Source organism: Aspergillus pseudonomiae (assembly GCF_009193645.1).
Source record: "Aspergillus pseudonomiae strain CBS 119388 unplaced genomic scaffold BDV37scaffold_74, whole genome shotgun sequence".
NCBI classification, from domain to species: Eukaryota; Fungi; Ascomycota; class Eurotiomycetes; order Eurotiales; family Aspergillaceae; genus Aspergillus; species Aspergillus pseudonomiae.
The window spans coordinates 95,822-110,841 of NW_022476066.1; the positions used below are offsets into that span (position 1 = coordinate 95,822).

At 48.8% G+C, this 15,020-nt stretch overlaps 5 protein-coding genes across 5 annotated transcripts; 2 read left to right on the top strand and 3 right to left on the bottom strand.

The window, feature by feature from the left end:
- Nucleotides 1-54: 54 nt before the first annotated feature.
- On the bottom strand, nt 55-1,670 carry BDV37DRAFT_286351 (NAD(P)/FAD-dependent oxidoreductase; the record flags this gene model as incomplete). Its single annotated transcript, XM_032087903.1, has 4 exons — nt 55-302; nt 369-942; nt 997-1,286; nt 1,328-1,670. The coding sequence occupies 4 exons, from the start codon at nt 1,668-1,670 to the stop codon at nt 55-57; spliced, it is 1,455 nt and encodes a 484-aa protein (XP_031938048.1).
- Nucleotides 1,671-2,460: 790 nt separating this feature from the next.
- Nucleotides 2,461-4,565, top strand: BDV37DRAFT_256950 (polyamine acetyltransferase). Its single transcript, XM_032082880.1, has 3 exons — nt 2,461-3,511; nt 3,573-4,025; nt 4,085-4,565. The coding sequence occupies exons 1-3, from the start codon at nt 3,125-3,127 to the stop codon at nt 4,106-4,108; spliced, it is 864 nt and encodes a 287-aa protein (XP_031938049.1). The 5' UTR covers nt 2,461-3,124; the 3' UTR covers nt 4,109-4,565.
- On the top strand, nt 4,566-7,477 carry BDV37DRAFT_256952 (putative GTPase NOG1). The gene is made up of 5 exons (XM_032082881.1): nt 4,566-4,808; nt 4,886-4,994; nt 5,102-5,203; nt 5,259-6,952; nt 7,012-7,477. The coding sequence occupies exons 1-5, from the start codon at nt 4,788-4,790 to the stop codon at nt 7,051-7,053; spliced, it is 1,968 nt and encodes a 655-aa protein (XP_031938050.1). The 5' UTR covers nt 4,566-4,787; the 3' UTR covers nt 7,054-7,477.
- Nucleotides 7,478-7,594: 117 nt separating this feature from the next.
- BDV37DRAFT_256954 (sugar porter family MFS transporter) lies at nt 7,595-10,219 on the bottom strand. The gene is made up of 3 exons (XM_032082882.1): nt 9,482-10,219; nt 9,313-9,425; nt 7,595-9,251 (listed from the first exon to the last, which is right to left on the bottom strand). The coding sequence occupies exons 1-3, from the start codon at nt 9,696-9,698 to the stop codon at nt 7,899-7,901; spliced, it is 1,683 nt and encodes a 560-aa protein (XP_031938051.1). The 5' UTR covers nt 9,699-10,219; the 3' UTR covers nt 7,595-7,898.
- Nucleotides 10,220-13,226: 3,007 nt separating this feature from the next.
- Nucleotides 13,227-14,963, bottom strand: BDV37DRAFT_197653 (ketoreductase). Its single transcript, XM_032079808.1, has 3 exons — nt 14,660-14,963; nt 13,371-14,598; nt 13,227-13,316 (listed from the first exon to the last, which is right to left on the bottom strand). The coding sequence occupies exons 1-2, from the start codon at nt 14,834-14,836 to the stop codon at nt 13,735-13,737; spliced, it is 1,041 nt and encodes a 346-aa protein (XP_031938052.1). The 5' UTR covers nt 14,837-14,963; the 3' UTR covers nt 13,227-13,316; nt 13,371-13,734.
- Nucleotides 14,964-15,020: the final 57 nt, after the last annotated feature.

Here is a 15,020-nt window from a genome sequence, read left to right on the forward strand (position 1 = left end):
AACATGTTGACTCAAACTAGGACCCATTCATGTACGTAATTGATTGATTCTTATTCAAATAGCCTTCAAATGTTTCAGGATGTGGTTCTCTTGGCTGCTCAGCCGTTCCAGGGTGGTCTTGAACAATCGCGGTAACTTCGTCTCCTCATACGTAGCTCCACAGATAATCATCTGCGCAATCGCCTGTGCTGAGAGGAAGACTTGTGGCATTCCATGGCCGTTAAAGCCGGCAATCACCAACTGGCAAGGTTTGTTTGGGATGTGTCCAACATGCGGCAAGGAGTCGGTGCTATAACCCATTACTATGCGCAAAACGTTAGCACCAGCTATTTAATCAAGTCACGAACAAGCTAGAACAAGAGACGCACTTCCCGTCCAAACACGGTCGGTATATGCCCCTGTGTCCTCCCAGCAGTGGAAGTGCCGTTGCATGTAATTGTCAAAGTACCGCGTAGCAGATTCTATCAATCTGCTGTCGTCCGTATTGTTGTACCACTCGCTGGAGTCATGGAAAAACGTAGACTTTCCCCCACCAACAACAATGCTGCCATCCGGTCGGGGGATCAGATAATCATAGTCCCAGGCATTAAAACGCAATGTGTAAGAGCAGTTCAGCGGGGTTTTCGGTGGATTGGGCACCACGATCCGACTACAGACACCTCGTACAGGGACAATCTTGTCTTTGTATTCGGGAGCGATGGCAGACGTATATGCATTACTGGAGAAAACAACCCATTTTGCTCGAACCGAACCTCGGCTAGTCACGACAGTCCAACGTCCATCAATGTCAGGAGTTTCAGATATGCGGAGCACGGGTGTTTGAGTTTGAAGATTGACGCCGGCCGAGACAGTCCGCTCCAAGAGTTGAGTGGTAAATTTGTATGGCCAAAGTCGCCCTGTGCGACAGCGAAAGCAGCCCCGGGCGCCTTTCACGCCAGACACCTACGCAGGGGATGAATATACAAAGAAATCTGCAATGGCTGAGCTGGTACTCACAGCTTCCGCAGTCTCTTTTGGACTGAAATCGGCCTCCGTTGTTGTAAGGGCTCCCTGAGCAAGAAGAGATTCGTATCCCGTCTTGATTTTGGCACAATGATTATCGTCAAGCTGCACATCAACGACCTTGCCGAATTCTAGATCGCAATCGATCTTCTCCTCTTCTACACAAGACTGAACCGCTGCCATATGCGCCAACTCAAAAGCGGCCACTTCTTCTGCTGCGTCAATTCCATATTTATCTGCCAGGGCACTGACTTGGTAATATACATCAGGTTTCAGATGACCGCCTAGGGGGATCAGATGTCAGAGTCAGCACTTCATTAGTTACCTAGATTTAGTTGTGACTTGCCATTGCGACCCGTAGCCCCTGAGCAGGCCTGGCGGGCTTCCAGTATTACTATAGAAGGTTTATCAGCCGACGAGGATTGACTAAGACGCATACAGTGGTATGCAGTTGATACGCCTGCATATCCTGCCCCAATAATGACAATATCACTAGCATCAGGCAGCACCTCGGTTGAGCGATGGCTATCGAGAGAATGAGGCTCAGTGCGCCAGAATGAAGTCATGCCATTGTTGGCAGGAAACGCTTCGGCCATGGTAGCAAGAAGATCGACAGTGTTGTATGCTTTGCTGTCCTGGTTTGTTGCGTTCTCAAGGACTCCTTGCATGCTCTGTTGTAGAAGTAAGGCCCGGTCCCTGTGCATGGACACACCCACTACTGCATGTAATCAGGTGCGGAGAAACCAATCAAGGAGCACTATGTCTAGTGTCAAGGATAGACCATGATGAATCTCCGATATAGCAGTCCATTCTCTATCATGAAGTGTGTTATTAATAGATCACCAATTGGTGGTAAATATTTACAGATATTGCGCAGGCTCATTACTGAGACGAAGATAGTAGGCAAACTTGTCTTAGAAAACCCCCTTACAGGATCCTTGCTGGACTGAGACGTACGGCACGTGTTCCATGACCCGGTTTGAAGTCTCAGTGTGACAAGAGTCCATGCTTAAACTGACACCGAGCAACACATTATTCTCAGGAGTACTGACTAGTTGTCATAGTACCGACGAGTAAAACTCGTGCTCCGTACGGGACCCATCCGGTTACGGGGCAGAAACCGTCAAATTTCTCCATATCTCTCCCCCCCATCCCCCAGCCTACCCACCCGTCCATGTTACGCGTATAAATTACATACGAACATGACTTGCATTATCAGTATCCATATAACCGTCAATAATACCCCGCGTTGGGTTCGGCAATCTTTCTTCACCGGATAGAAAGCAATCAATTAAAGCCCTGGCAATTAACTAAATTAATCCCAGTAGTAGTAAGACTTTTAGTTCTGAAGTTTCTGACCATCTGCAGGGGGATCGATCGACCAACATTTTTAGTTCCCTATCAGCGGATAGTTAGTGGATTAGATCCTTCAGGAACACGCATATTCCTCGATCGTTGGCTACTTTGCCTTCTCTCCTGCTTTCTCTGGTCTGCTTTTTGTATTGATTTTGTTCCGTACGTACCAAAGAAAAAAGAGAAAGAAAAAAAGAAAGAAACGGACAGCCAATCATACTGTGCCCGGGTCACACTTCCACAATACAGTATCCTTCATTTGCCTCTGTGTGAGTGGCAATCAAACGCCTCACTGTGTCCACCCTTTGGCACACAACAATCCACTCACATTCCCTTACGTGCGTTAAGAAGATCTGGTTGGTAAACTGCACTTTCCAGTTCCTAACTTGAAAACCTCCTTTCATTCAGGCTTGACTGGTGGCTTGCGTCTTTTGGCTTACGACCCGGCCCTAAGCTTCTGGAACTGCAACCCGACTCAAGTTCTTATCGCCTGTCCGCATCAGAGCTAATTTTTGATCCCCACCATTTTCCGAGGATTCACGCCCCTCGATTCGACTCTTTTTCATCCCTCCTAGGGTCCCCTTCAGCCAATCCTTTCCACAATCCTGCGCTTTCAGCAACTCCTGTCCGCTTGGACTTTTTCTCCCCTCTCTTCGAGTATATCTGTCTGCTTTCGCATTTTACAAATTTTCTTTCCATCTGCCCTGCAAATTCAAAAGGAACGTTGGCTTGCGACCTACTGAAAATCGAGTCCTGAGAGCGACAGATAATGTCTGATTATACCTTCGATAAGTCGGCTGCGGACCAGCCCATCAATGGGTTCAAGCCGTTATCGAACGCGGACGGGTTCTCCTTGCCTACGACCGGGGATGACCTCTCACGCCTGAGCGCCCGTGGAGATTTTTCAATGGCCAACGGGATCCCCATGGAAGAGGTGGATGATGACGACGAAGAAGAGGTCGACGAAGACTACGTTGCAGTGGACCATGACGATATTAACGAATTTCCTTATTGGTTCCGTCGCCCGCCTGTGCATCAACGCACGAAGCTGGACGAGTTGCACCCTTTTGTACAGATCTTGACTGTGTCGAATGTGGAGGACTGTGTCAACGTGGAGAGCGCGTTTCCCGAACAAGAGCGCTGTACCCGAGAGAAGGTATGGACATATTCTCCACTCCAACTTTCCGATCTGTTGCCTGGCTGACTTGGTGTCAAAGTTTGTATATCGCCTGAACCGATGCCCCGAACTTTGCTTGGGTCTCTTTACACTGCCTATCTTAGGAGAGGACCAGCCGAAGCCTCGCCCGACCTTGGTTGGACACATCGTTGCGACTCGCATTTCGACTCCGCTTGTGACCGACAAGGCTATGGAGCTTCCCGTGAACTGGCAAACCGAGCGCATGACTGTGGAGAACGGAGAGACCGTCGGCCATGACGAAGATGGTGCCACGATTGCTATCCATTCCTTGGCTGTTTTGCCGGAGCACCAAGGCAAGCAGGTTGCCACCACGTTGTTGAAGTCCTACATCCACAGGATCAGAGAAGCACAGATCGCCGAGCGCATTTCGATCATAGCCCATGATCATCTCGTGCCATTCTACGAATCTTTTGGATTCGAGAACCGTGGTCCTAGCAAGTGTCAGTTTGGCGGCGGCGGTTGGACAAATTTGGTAAGTGAAGTTATTCTGAAAAGTACACCTACTTGCAGCCTGTAACTGACCAACGGCAGGTGTTGGAATTCATCGGAGAGTAAATCGTCATGGTTGGTTAGGATTGCTACGAATGATGTTGCGCCGCCTCGTTGACATGTCTTCCTCTTACCTGGCCCTTTTTCCTCTTTTCTCACTTTTTCCCCTTCAATGATATCTTCCTTTTCCTCCTGTTTTAGGTTTCCCCTTTGTTGTTGATTTTCACAATTCCCACGCGACATTTGACGCATGTTATGTTGAAACACTGGGTTCGGTCTTCTTACATGATGGGTTCAAGAGAAATGCAACGGAGTTTGTCTGGGCTACGATGGTTCTGGGACAGATACCCCATGCTGATGACGACCATGAATAGGCGGCTAGTTTTTCAGGTCAGGGCAGGAATATTTGTGTATCATAGTCCCGCGGTAGTTCAATGTACATGATCATGATAGAGAGCAATTGAAGAGGGAAAACCATGAAACTGAACTATTTGTAACGAAGTCGACAGGAACTATAATAAGTAGTTTATCTGGACGGGTCTCTTTTCTCTCGGCTACTAAGAAGGAAAAAAAGTTCCCCACATTGCATCTCTCACCGCCCGCCAAAACTTTGCGCCGACCGCCCGGAATATTTTTTTTTTCGTTTTTGTTCAGCAAGTGCTTCGACTCGGAGACTTCAAAATCTTATCATCACCTTCTGGGATATTCTTGAGAGTCATATTTGGTACTTCTCAGGTTGCCCATCATGAAGACCACTTGGAAGGATGTGAGTTATCTTTGGTTGCGCCTGAAATGCTGCCGTCACGCTCTAGAACCGTCAAACTGATAGAGTATTTTTCTCAGATCGCTCCTGTGCCCACGAGCCAGGAATTTCTGGACGTCGTTCTCAGCCGTACCCAGAGACAGCTGCCGACTCAGATCCGTGCTGGTTTCAAAATCAGCCGTATCAGAGGTATTTCGCAATCCCCGATCGTTAATTTCGGACCAAAGTGATTGTGATCCGAATTAACAAGATAAAACTCGGATTTTGCTGATACGAATTTTGCCCCCGCTGGTTAGGCTTTTATACCCGAAAGGTCAAATATACCCAGGAGACATTCTGCGAAAAGTTCCAGGCCATTCTAGATGGATTCCCCCGGCTTCAGGATATTCATCCTTTCCGTAGGTTTTTAGGCTTTTGATTATTCTCCCGGTGCGACTGTCTAACAGTTACTAGACAAGGACTTGATGAACACACTCTACGATGCCGACCATTTCAGAATCGCTTTGGGTCAAGTTTCTACCGCCAAACATCTTATTGAGACTGTTTCCCGCGATTATGTCCGTTTGATCAAATATGCCCAGTCTCTGTTCCAGTGCAAGCAGCTGAAGCGCGCGGCCCTCGGTCGCATGGCCACCATTTGCAGACGTCTCAAAGACCCTCTGGTCTACCTCGAGCAAGTCCGTCAACATTTGGGCCGTTTGCCATCCATCGATCCCAACACCCGAACTCTCCTGATCTGCGGGTACCCCAACGTCGGAAAGTCTAGCTTTTTGCGCAGCATCACCAAGGCCGATGTTGACGTTCAGCCATATGCATTCACAACCAAGAGTTTGTTCGTCGGTCATTTCGACTATAAGTACTTGCGATTCCAAGCCATTGATACCCCCGGAATTTTGGACCACCCTCTGGAGGAGATGAACACGATTGAAATGCAATCCATTACCGCCATTGCCCACCTTCGCTCCGCGGTCATGTACTTCATGGATTTCTCCGAACAGTGTGGCTACTCCGTCGCCGACCAAATCAAGCTGTTCCACAGCATCCGCCCGCTATTCGCCAACAAAATTGTCTTCCTTGTCGTCAACAAGATTGATGTCAGGCGCCCCGAGGATTTGGAACCCGAATACCAGCAAGAGATCGAGTCGATCCTCAAGTCTGGAGATGTGGAAATGCTGCAGTTGTCTTGCACCACTACTGAGGGTGTAACTAACGTGAAGAACGCCGCTTGCGACAAGCTACTGGCCGAACGAGTGGCACAGAAACTCAAGTCTGGAACAAACAGCTCTGGTACTCCCGGTGGACGTCTGGGTGATGTCCTTGCCCGTATTCATGTTGCACAGCCCATGGGTGGTGTTCAACGTGAAACCTTCATCCCTGAGGCCGTTAAGACCCTCCAGAAATACGACAAGGATGATCCTAACCGGAAGAAGTTGGAGAGGGACATTGAGGAGGAGAACGGTGGTGCTGGTGTCTACAACATTGACCTCAAGAAGACCTACGACTTGGCCAATGACGAATGGAAGCATGATAAGATTCCCGAAGTGTGGAACGGCAAGAACATCTACGATTTCGTGGATCCCGATATTGAGCAGAAATTGGCCGCTTTGGAGGAAGAGGAAGAGAAGCTGGAAGCTGACGGTTACTACGACTCTGATGAGAGCGTGGAAGATGCTGAGGATGCAGACACCCGCATGAAGGCAGACTTGATTCGTGAGAAGCGGGCTTTGATGCGCAACGACGCGAAGATGCGCAAGTCTCTCAAGAACCGCGCACAAATCCCTCGTAGCGCCAAGGCCAAGTCGCTGTCCCAAATGGAGAATGCTCTCGAAGAGGCCGGCTACGATGTCGATGCTGCTTCCGCTCGTGCCCGCTCCAAAAGCCAAACCCGTGGACGTACCACTACTCGCGATGCTGATGGCGACGATGCTATGGATGTCGACATGTCTGATCCTCGCCAAGCCATCGCCAAGGCCAAGGGCCGTGCCCGTAGCCAGGCAGCAACCAACCGTCTCCTGGACGGTGTTACCGATACCACGGCTCGCAGCAAGGCCGAGCGTCTCAAGAAGCTGGGCCAGAAGAAGATGAACCGCATGGCAAGAGCCGGAGAGGCCGATCGCCACACTACTGCATCTCTCCCCAAGCACTTGGTATGTCCTCACAGTCACCCTTTTACCCCTGTTGCTCATTCACTAACGTATGTCTCTAGTTCACCGGCAAGCGTACCATCGGCAAGACTCAACGTCGGTAAAGGCCTTGTCTTCAAGTGCCGAGTGCACGATGAGACGATGTCACCACCCCTTAATATATCTCATCTTCTACATGTCATGAACTGGGTGTCAAAAAACAGGGCGTCGGGGGTTATGTTTCTTCATGTTTTGATTGTTTGTTACAGTCTCCGGATGAATTATACTGCTGCGTAAATACCTGGGGTTGTTCCGACCCAACCGAATCAGCATTTATCGGCTTGATTGATTTGAATATTTTGATGAACGCGAAGACGAAGATAGAAATAAAAATTGATCATTTTGCCTTGATTGACTCTCCATTTTGTCACTTCTCCGTGGCGTATCATTGACTAGAGACTTGAGATATTTCTCTTCCCTATTAGTACTCCCAGAAATCAACTGGCAAATCAATTCGCCATATACAAATGGTTTACCATAGATAACTCTCGTCTTCGTACCCACCTCTATGCTGTCATTTGCATTTGTTAACTTATCTAGAGTTTTATACCTTGTGTCGGACCGTTCGCTGGTGATAGATCTTTTACAAGAGATAAGATCGAGTTATTTGTCATATATTATATTATTTTTATTTCTCTTTAAACTGCATAAGCTCGTAATGTTTGCTTTGCTGGTTTATGCACCCAAAACGCCAGTAGGTTCCTTGGTTCCAAAAGTCATGCCATATTCATGGCCCCTCAACATATGTACTCATGCATGCATGCATTCACATCGCTATATTCAGAACATTCAAAAGGAGAAGAGTTGCGCCACAACATTAAAAAGGATTACAGAGGACGACGAAAAACACAAAAACGTTGTATCAATGCGTAAGCGACGGCCGTAGCTGGTTCATTAGACATGATACCATTTACTCGCGGATCTCGGTGGCGGGCTCGCTGTGCTCAGCCCGACCCTCCTGCTTTGGGGAAGCGGGGGGTCCTTGGATATCGCGGACGATGCCCTCCGGGGGCGTCCAGCCAGCACTCTTCCAGGGCTTGACGTGGAGGACGTACATAGTGTCGACTTCCTCAAGGGTACGACCCTGGGTCTCATTGACGAAGAAGAAGACGACGAGCACGGCAGCAAAGCAGCAGCCTGCGAAGACGTAACCGTAGGCAAAGTCGATAGAGCTGGAGATGAAGGGGGTGAAGAAAGAGATCAAAAAGTTCCAGGTCCAGTTGGCAGCAGTGGCAAGACCAATGCAGACGGCACGGTAGCGAGCAGGGTACATCTCACCACAGATAGCCCACACGATAGGTCCCCAGGTGGTGGCGAAGCCGACGATGAAGAAGCAAGTGAAGACAATCATGGCAGTACCAGCCTGAGGGGTGTTGGGAGGGTTCTCCAAGTCCAAGGCGAAGTGACCGATGGAGGCCCAGATCATGAAGCAGATGAACATCCAGGAGGCACCGACCATCAGACTGTTACGACGACCGAAGTGCTCAACCACGTAGAGACCGGGAAGGGTCATACCGAAGTTGACGGCACCCAGAATGATCTGAGTGACGTAGCTGTTGTTCAAACCGGTAGAAGTGAAAATGGTGTTACCGTAGTAGAAGAGGAAGTTGGCTCCAGTGAGCTGCTGCAGCGACTGCAAAGCAATTCCCAGCATAACACGGTAGAACATACGGGGACCAGTGAAGACTTCGAAAAAGCCAGCCTGTCCGGCAGCCTTCTCCTCCTCGAGCTTGTCCTTCATGTCCTTCATCTCCTGGGCGATACACCGGTGATTAGGGCCGACACCGTAAAGCTTGCACATAACCTCACGGGCTTCTTCGACACGGCCCTGACGGTAGGCAAAACGGGGAGACTCGGGAAGGAACAAAGTACCAACACCCAGGATCAAGGGCCAGGCGAAGCCGATGCCCATAGTGATACGCCAGGAAGCGGTACCGTTGATGGATTCGGTACCGAAGTTGACAAGATAAGAGATGAAGATACCGAAGGCAACGAACAGCTGGAAGGCACTGACCATGGCACCACGGACCTGACGAGGAGCGGACTCACTCTGATACATGGGGACGATACTGGACAGAGCGCCGACACCCAGACCGGCCACCCAACGACCCATAGCAACTTGGACCCAATTGTCGGTGGTAGCGATCTGAATGATGATACCGACGATGTGGATCACCGACCAGAAGGAGATAGAGTATTTGCGACCAATACGATCGGCGATAGGAGCAGCGACGAGGGCGCCAATCATGGTACCAATGGACAACTGCAGCCAGATTAGTTTGATCCTCATTCGCCCAGTCAAAGTATAGCATTCATGGACTTACCAGACCGACAATCAAACCATTGCGCACGTTGCTGAAAGCGTATGTTCCATCAGCGTGCTGTTCCGCAAAGCGCATCTTGAAATCATTCATAGTTGTAAAGCCAGCAATTTGACCTGAGGTCAAAGTCAGTAAAAAGCATGGTAGGTTCTCCAAAGGGACGTTGACATACCGGTTGAGTAACCGAAGATAAAGCCACCCATCGAGACACACAAACCCAAGATGAAGGACCGCCATGTCAGATACTTGACGGGGCTATCGTCAAGCATGACATTATCCTTCTCCAAGCTTGAGTCGGCTCTGACAGGAGTAGGGGTATCGGAGTGTTCCTGGTGTTCAGGCTGGTCGGCCTGCGGCTTAAGCCGGGCCATCAGATTAGAGACACCCATGATGACAGATGGATTCCTCAGTGATCTAACGAATCCTTGGTGGTTGATGAAGGGATGAAAGATGGGATGAGAAGAGAGAAGGAAACCGGGGAGGCAACGTGGGAAGCGTGGAGATATATAACCCAGCGTCGGAAGTTAATAACCGCATCGTGGGATTATTAGTGCGCTTAACGAAAATTAAATGAAAGGTTTTACATGAACGGTCCATACGTCGGCAAGACAAAACGTCGCCTCCATCCCAGGGATTGGAGGGCACCCCATTCTCGGGGAAGGGACCATGGCAGGAAAAACGGGGGCCCAGATCTCAAGGACCGAACCAGGAAGGATAGTCGGATGCTAGGGGGGCGGAGTGTGTTCTTGGATGCTTCGACAGAGACTCTTGCAGTGGGGAGACAGTGGGGATGTGCCTGGAGACGACCAAAAGAGTAAAGTTATCGTTGGCATGGATGGGTTGAGGTTCGTTGCCGGGCTCGCCGTCGACTATCGTGAAAGCGCAGAGAAACAAAAGAGTCTGGAATTCCTCCAAAACAGTCACGGGGACGTCATGTGCGTCTCATGATGCTCGCCTGTTTTTTTTAGTTTATTTTCTTTTATTATTTTCTTTTGATTTTTTTTACTCAATTCTTTATTGTAGAACTCTGGTAGTATCCAGATTATTCTATTCCACTGTAGATACTACGTAGTTTTTTCCGTATTGTCTCACGGCCATGGTAGTTGACTGACATTCAGCCCGACTCTGTTTACACACACACTTAATTCCTTTGCCGCATAACATTTCAGGATTCACACGCAGAATTATTCTGTTGGTTGGGATACAGGAAGATCTACGGGCAATTGTTTACATTTGACGTTCCACAACATCCCTTGACTCCTTTCTCAACAGAGTTGTTTTAACGATGTTAACGAGGTCCATGCAAATCTCCCTCGCTCAATTTTTATTTTTCATTTTTTTTTTCTAGCCCCAAATTTAATTATAGTTCCCCTGAAGACACACAATACGTACTATGAGTAAAGTTTTCTGGTTCCGAGCTGGTACCAAGAGTCGTGGCAGATCTAAATGGATCCACCCCGAGAGAAAAAAAATTCTGGGCGATCCCGAGTCGGTAAGTGGAAGGTAATGATGGGTGCCGATAAAGTTAACCTACGCAGCATCCGAACTCTGTCACTGTAGGCTTGGCTAGAAAAAAAACAAAAAAAAAGGAGAAATATGATTACGAGGTGACAAATTCAATATTTAGTAGAAGGCCACATTGTCTGACTGCGATACCTACAATAATATCCAATGCATGTCTTCTGCTATGTATGTATGCCATTGGAATCATTCCGAACCTATCGGCCGTCCGAGAAGTCGGCATCGTGGTCCGTCAGTGACTCGGTGTGCCGATTCGGTCAACTCACGTCACATACGGAATAGCTTCGCCCTAACCTAGGAGAAAAAATTTCTGCTGGTGCGTTCGAGTGGTGGATCGTCGCCTCAATGCTACCTTGGCGTCTGACCCACTGTCCGATTCTCATCCAACCATCGTTGAGAAGTGCGGACTTTAGTAGAGCCGATGTTGAATGGTGCAACTTTAGTCTCAACAAACAACGGCTGAGGTTCCCTATTTTCCTACGTGGGCCGTGGTCCCACTCGGAGGCCTGCCGAGCAAAATCTCTCAGCCTCGACCAATTCGGCCTCCGGTGAAACCACGGCGTTACCCTACCCAGGACACATCGGCATGCCGTACGGAAGCAGACCTTAATGGATTGAGTCTAGTCGGGAAAAGTCTGCATGCAGATCAACAGAAGCAGTTAACCTGTTTAGTCAGTCGGGCATCTAGGCGACGCTGTTCGTGGTCAACTCACGGTGGTATGACAATCTTAGAAGTCATCATGCAATCTAAATCATGTGTTTGTATAACTTTTTTGCCTTCATGTCTCTTGATAGTCTTTGCTTGTCTGTTGCTTCTTTTTGCTTCCTTGTCTATATTGACGATCCTATGATCAGTAGATCACAGACCGAGACGTGCATTTTTTTCTCGGCGGCAATACCATGGAAACCAACCGATGTGCCTGGGCCAGCTATGGCACCGCAAATTTTACTATTGGCGGGTTTCTCGGGATGGCAAATGTGTTTCACAGGTATCTCGGCCTGCGTCATAAGATTGCATGCTATGTTCCGTGGTAGAGTATCACAGAGAATTTTCGTAGCCAGGTTGTCGTAGTTGCACAGTACTGCCGGGATATGACATCCATGATGCTACCCAGATGATATCACACAGCACTATAGCACCATTATAGGCAAAATTGGACTGCTGAGAAACAAACAGCTTTGTTTGCTGGCTATCAATAATGCATTGTGTTATAGACGGAAGAAATAGTGCGCAATAGTGTGTATGTTTGTGTTACCAGAACATCACGGATTAAGCTATACGCCAACTCTTGGGCTGCAGACTTCCCCAGCTTCTCTACTCCATGTCAATAAAGACATCGCGTGTTTCTCCAGACCCCAGCACTCCAGTATCGAGAATCAAAACCCCAAACCTCCGGTTTCTGCAACACGTGGTACTCCAGAATCGGTTCTTGGGAAAAGTCATGGCGACGAAGTACAAAGACATTCACCGGAGATGAGACTATAGCCCTATACAGTAACCGGCCACCAGCTCCACACCAGCTGCATTTTTAGGCCTATCGCTGGCACTTGATTGGTGAGTCGGTGGATTTGCCTATCAGTAGCTGTATCAAAGTAGCTTAGCTTGTTCTATATCAGGGGCTTACCCTCAGGACAAGACATTCGACCTGGTTTAGAAAAGTCGTACGACTTTCTCCCGCAGTCCTTGCATGCTAATGCCAGTGCCAGTGCCAATGCTTGGGGTTCCGAAAGTACTAGGCTAATGGGATACTGTTCATAACTGCCGTCCATGGCATGGTGATCATATTCGCCTCCGATTAATACTTGGCCTCTGAGCTCTTCCTCGCCACCCGGGATGACACGAAGAATGGCTGATTTGTGACCTGTGGAATATACTCATTTTCGAGCTAGCACAGGTGATAACCTGGCTATTGATTCCGATAGCACCAACGTACACTTGCATTAAGGTTCCAGAGCAATGGAAGAAGCCTTGACAAAGGTCATTGCAACCGGAAATACCTTAAATGCGACTGCCAGGGCCTTCGAACACAGGGCCTAGAGGATATAGTCTATTCCATGGTGGACTCAGGCACCTCAGACGTTCTGTGTATACTAGACAACGTGATCAGAACCCCGCTACCTCAGGCTACCCAAGGCTTTCAACACTATGTTCGGCCAATGTGACCTATCTAATTTATTAGTACTACCTAAACCCTTCCACTGAACCGATCCAGATATCCTGTGAGGTGTTCAGAACGGCGCTCAGACGAAACATCTGCCTCGATCGATGCACCCTCACATTCCTCTCTCTGGGATGCGGTAGAAAAGAGCATGTTCTTGTCAGCTTATGGAGCTAGCGATTGGCAGTTGAAGCTATTAAGGTGGACATAAGGATCGCCGTGGTGTTGAAACGATACATATAATATGCTAGTCACTGTAACCCTGCGAGCGGCATATATAGTTGTTTCTATCGAGCACTCTCCACATTGGCACCTCATATCGTAATACTGAGAGGGAAGTATTAGTCTGATGTAGAATGCAGAGGCTGTACTGCTGCTCACTGGGTATAAAATGTGGAAGCTAGAAAGCTATATACCGCATTACTTCTTGTAGACCGAGGAACTGTCCGGCAGCCAACCTAACACCTAGTGATCTAATCATGAACACTATCAATAATAATCACCTCCAATGAAATAGATTGTGTTTCTGACGTCGATTAAACTTCTACTAGCGTAATAAAACGATGCATTTTTTTTTGCAGTGTCTTCACCCAAGATCATACAGCGCCCAATCTTGTTCAAACAACGGATTAACCAAATAAACACTGAAATTCATGTCATCATGCTGCCCTCCCTGCCGTATCAATCACACGATATACTGCGAGTCTCTGTAGCAACAAAGTTCAAGCACGGCAGATACCTTTGCTTAAGTGCTCTTCTTGGCCTTTTCGCGCTCGGCCTTGCGCAGAGCTCGCTTCCGAATGGACTCGTGCATTCCCCGATTCTGAGCAGTAACGAACTTCCCCATGGTTCCGGCGATGCAGGTCAAGAAGTAGGCCATCAATCCATGGCTCCAGTAGGGCGACGAGCTGTAAGCATAGAATGGAGATCCGCCATTGCGTCCAATCTTGGACAACACCGACTTGACAAACGACCGGGGATCGGGGATCGTAGCACTGGCCCGGCGAATCTTTGACATAGCAGAAGTGATGAGATATGCCTGTACGAGCTCAACAGTGATACCGTGCTGCTCAAGTTCCGAGCCGAGAGCCGTCGACCACTGCTGCAGGAAGGCCTTGCTACCAGAGTAAGTGGCAAGAAGAGGGGTAGGGAGAAGGCCACCAAAGGATCCCATTGTCAGGATCAAACCACGCTTGCGCTGCATCATGCCCGGCACGATCAACTGAGTAGCACGCAGGGTTCCCATGCAGTTGATGGTTATGATGTCCGTCATCTCCTCCTGAGAAGTCAATGCAAACGGCGTGGGGATGTCATGGCTCTTTCCAACATTGTTTACTAGAATGGCTACGTCCAGCTCATCCACTAGAGTCTTCAGCTTGTCGTAGTCGCTATCTTCGTTGCGAGCAAAGTCCATAGCCAGGGTTTTCGTCTGAACGGAGGCGTACTTGGAGGTGATCTCCTCGGACAACGCAGTCAGCTTCGAGGCAGTACGGGAGACGAGGACGATATTGAAGCCAGCACGAGCAAGTTGAAGCGAGAACTCCTTGCCCAATCCATCGGAGGCACCTGTGACAACGGCCCAGCTACCCTTGGGGCCGAAAGAGCGAAGCTGGCACATCAAAAGTTAGTGGTTTTGAGGTCTTTCTATCCAGAATTTAACCACGACTTACCGATTTTCCAGGAAGAACAAACAGGCTGGCAAGAACTCTGACAAAGGTCAGAGCCCTAGAGGCGACAAACAAGCTTCCTGCTGCAAGAAGGAAATACGCGCTGACAGCCTGCCATCCGGGAGCAAGGTTAAGCTCCACATTAGACAGGCAAGTCGTATGTTTCGACAGGAAATCCATGATTGGCGCCTTTTCCCCGTGAATGAGACGAATTGAGGTCCAACAATCGAGGTAAGGGTTGGTTTTTGAGGGAGAATTCACGGCCGACGCGGAGATCGGAGGAACGTTAGCAGGATGAGAGTTGTTGTGCCAAGAAAAGAACCTCGGCCCCCAACCATTGCTTGTGCACCTTCCCCAAGCTACT

Bases quoted from the DNA above. Each gene is read 5' to 3' on its own strand.
- BDV37DRAFT_256952 (XM_032082881.1), top strand. From the start codon at position 4,788: ATGAAGACCACTTGGAAGGAT. The intron at 4,995-5,101 runs GTATTTCGCAAT...CCCGCTGGTTAG, and splicing joins CAAAATCAGCCGTATCAGAG to GCTTTTATACCCGAAAGGTC. The intron at 5,204-5,258 runs GTAGGTTTTTAG...AACAGTTACTAG, and splicing joins TCAGGATATTCATCCTTTCC to ACAAGGACTTGATGAACACA.
- BDV37DRAFT_256950 (XM_032082880.1), top strand. From the start codon at position 3,125: ATGTCTGATTATACCTTCGATAAGTCGGCTGCGGACCAGCCCATCAAT. The intron at 3,512-3,572 runs GTATGGACATAT...TTGGTGTCAAAG, and splicing joins AGCGCTGTACCCGAGAGAAG to TTTGTATATCGCCTGAACCG. The intron at 4,026-4,084 runs GTAAGTGAAGTT...GACCAACGGCAG, and splicing joins GCGGCGGTTGGACAAATTTG to GTGTTGGAATTCATCGGAGA.
- BDV37DRAFT_197653 (XM_032079808.1), bottom strand. From the start codon at position 14,836: ATGGATTTCCTGTCGAAACATACGACTTGCCTGTCTAATGTGGAGCTT. The intron at 14,599-14,659 runs GTAAGTCGTGGT...TTGATGTGCCAG, and splicing joins TTGTTCTTCCTGGAAAATCG to CTTCGCTCTTTCGGCCCCAA.
- BDV37DRAFT_256954 (XM_032082882.1), bottom strand. From the start codon at position 9,698: ATGGGTGTCTCTAATCTGATGGCCCGGCTTAAGCCGCAGGCCGACCAG. The intron at 9,426-9,481 runs GTATGTCAACGT...CTTTGACCTCAG, and splicing joins TATCTTCGGTTACTCAACCG to GTCAAATTGCTGGCTTTACA. The intron at 9,252-9,312 runs GTAAGTCCATGA...ATCTGGCTGCAG, and splicing joins ATGGTTTGATTGTCGGTCTG to TTGTCCATTGGTACCATGAT.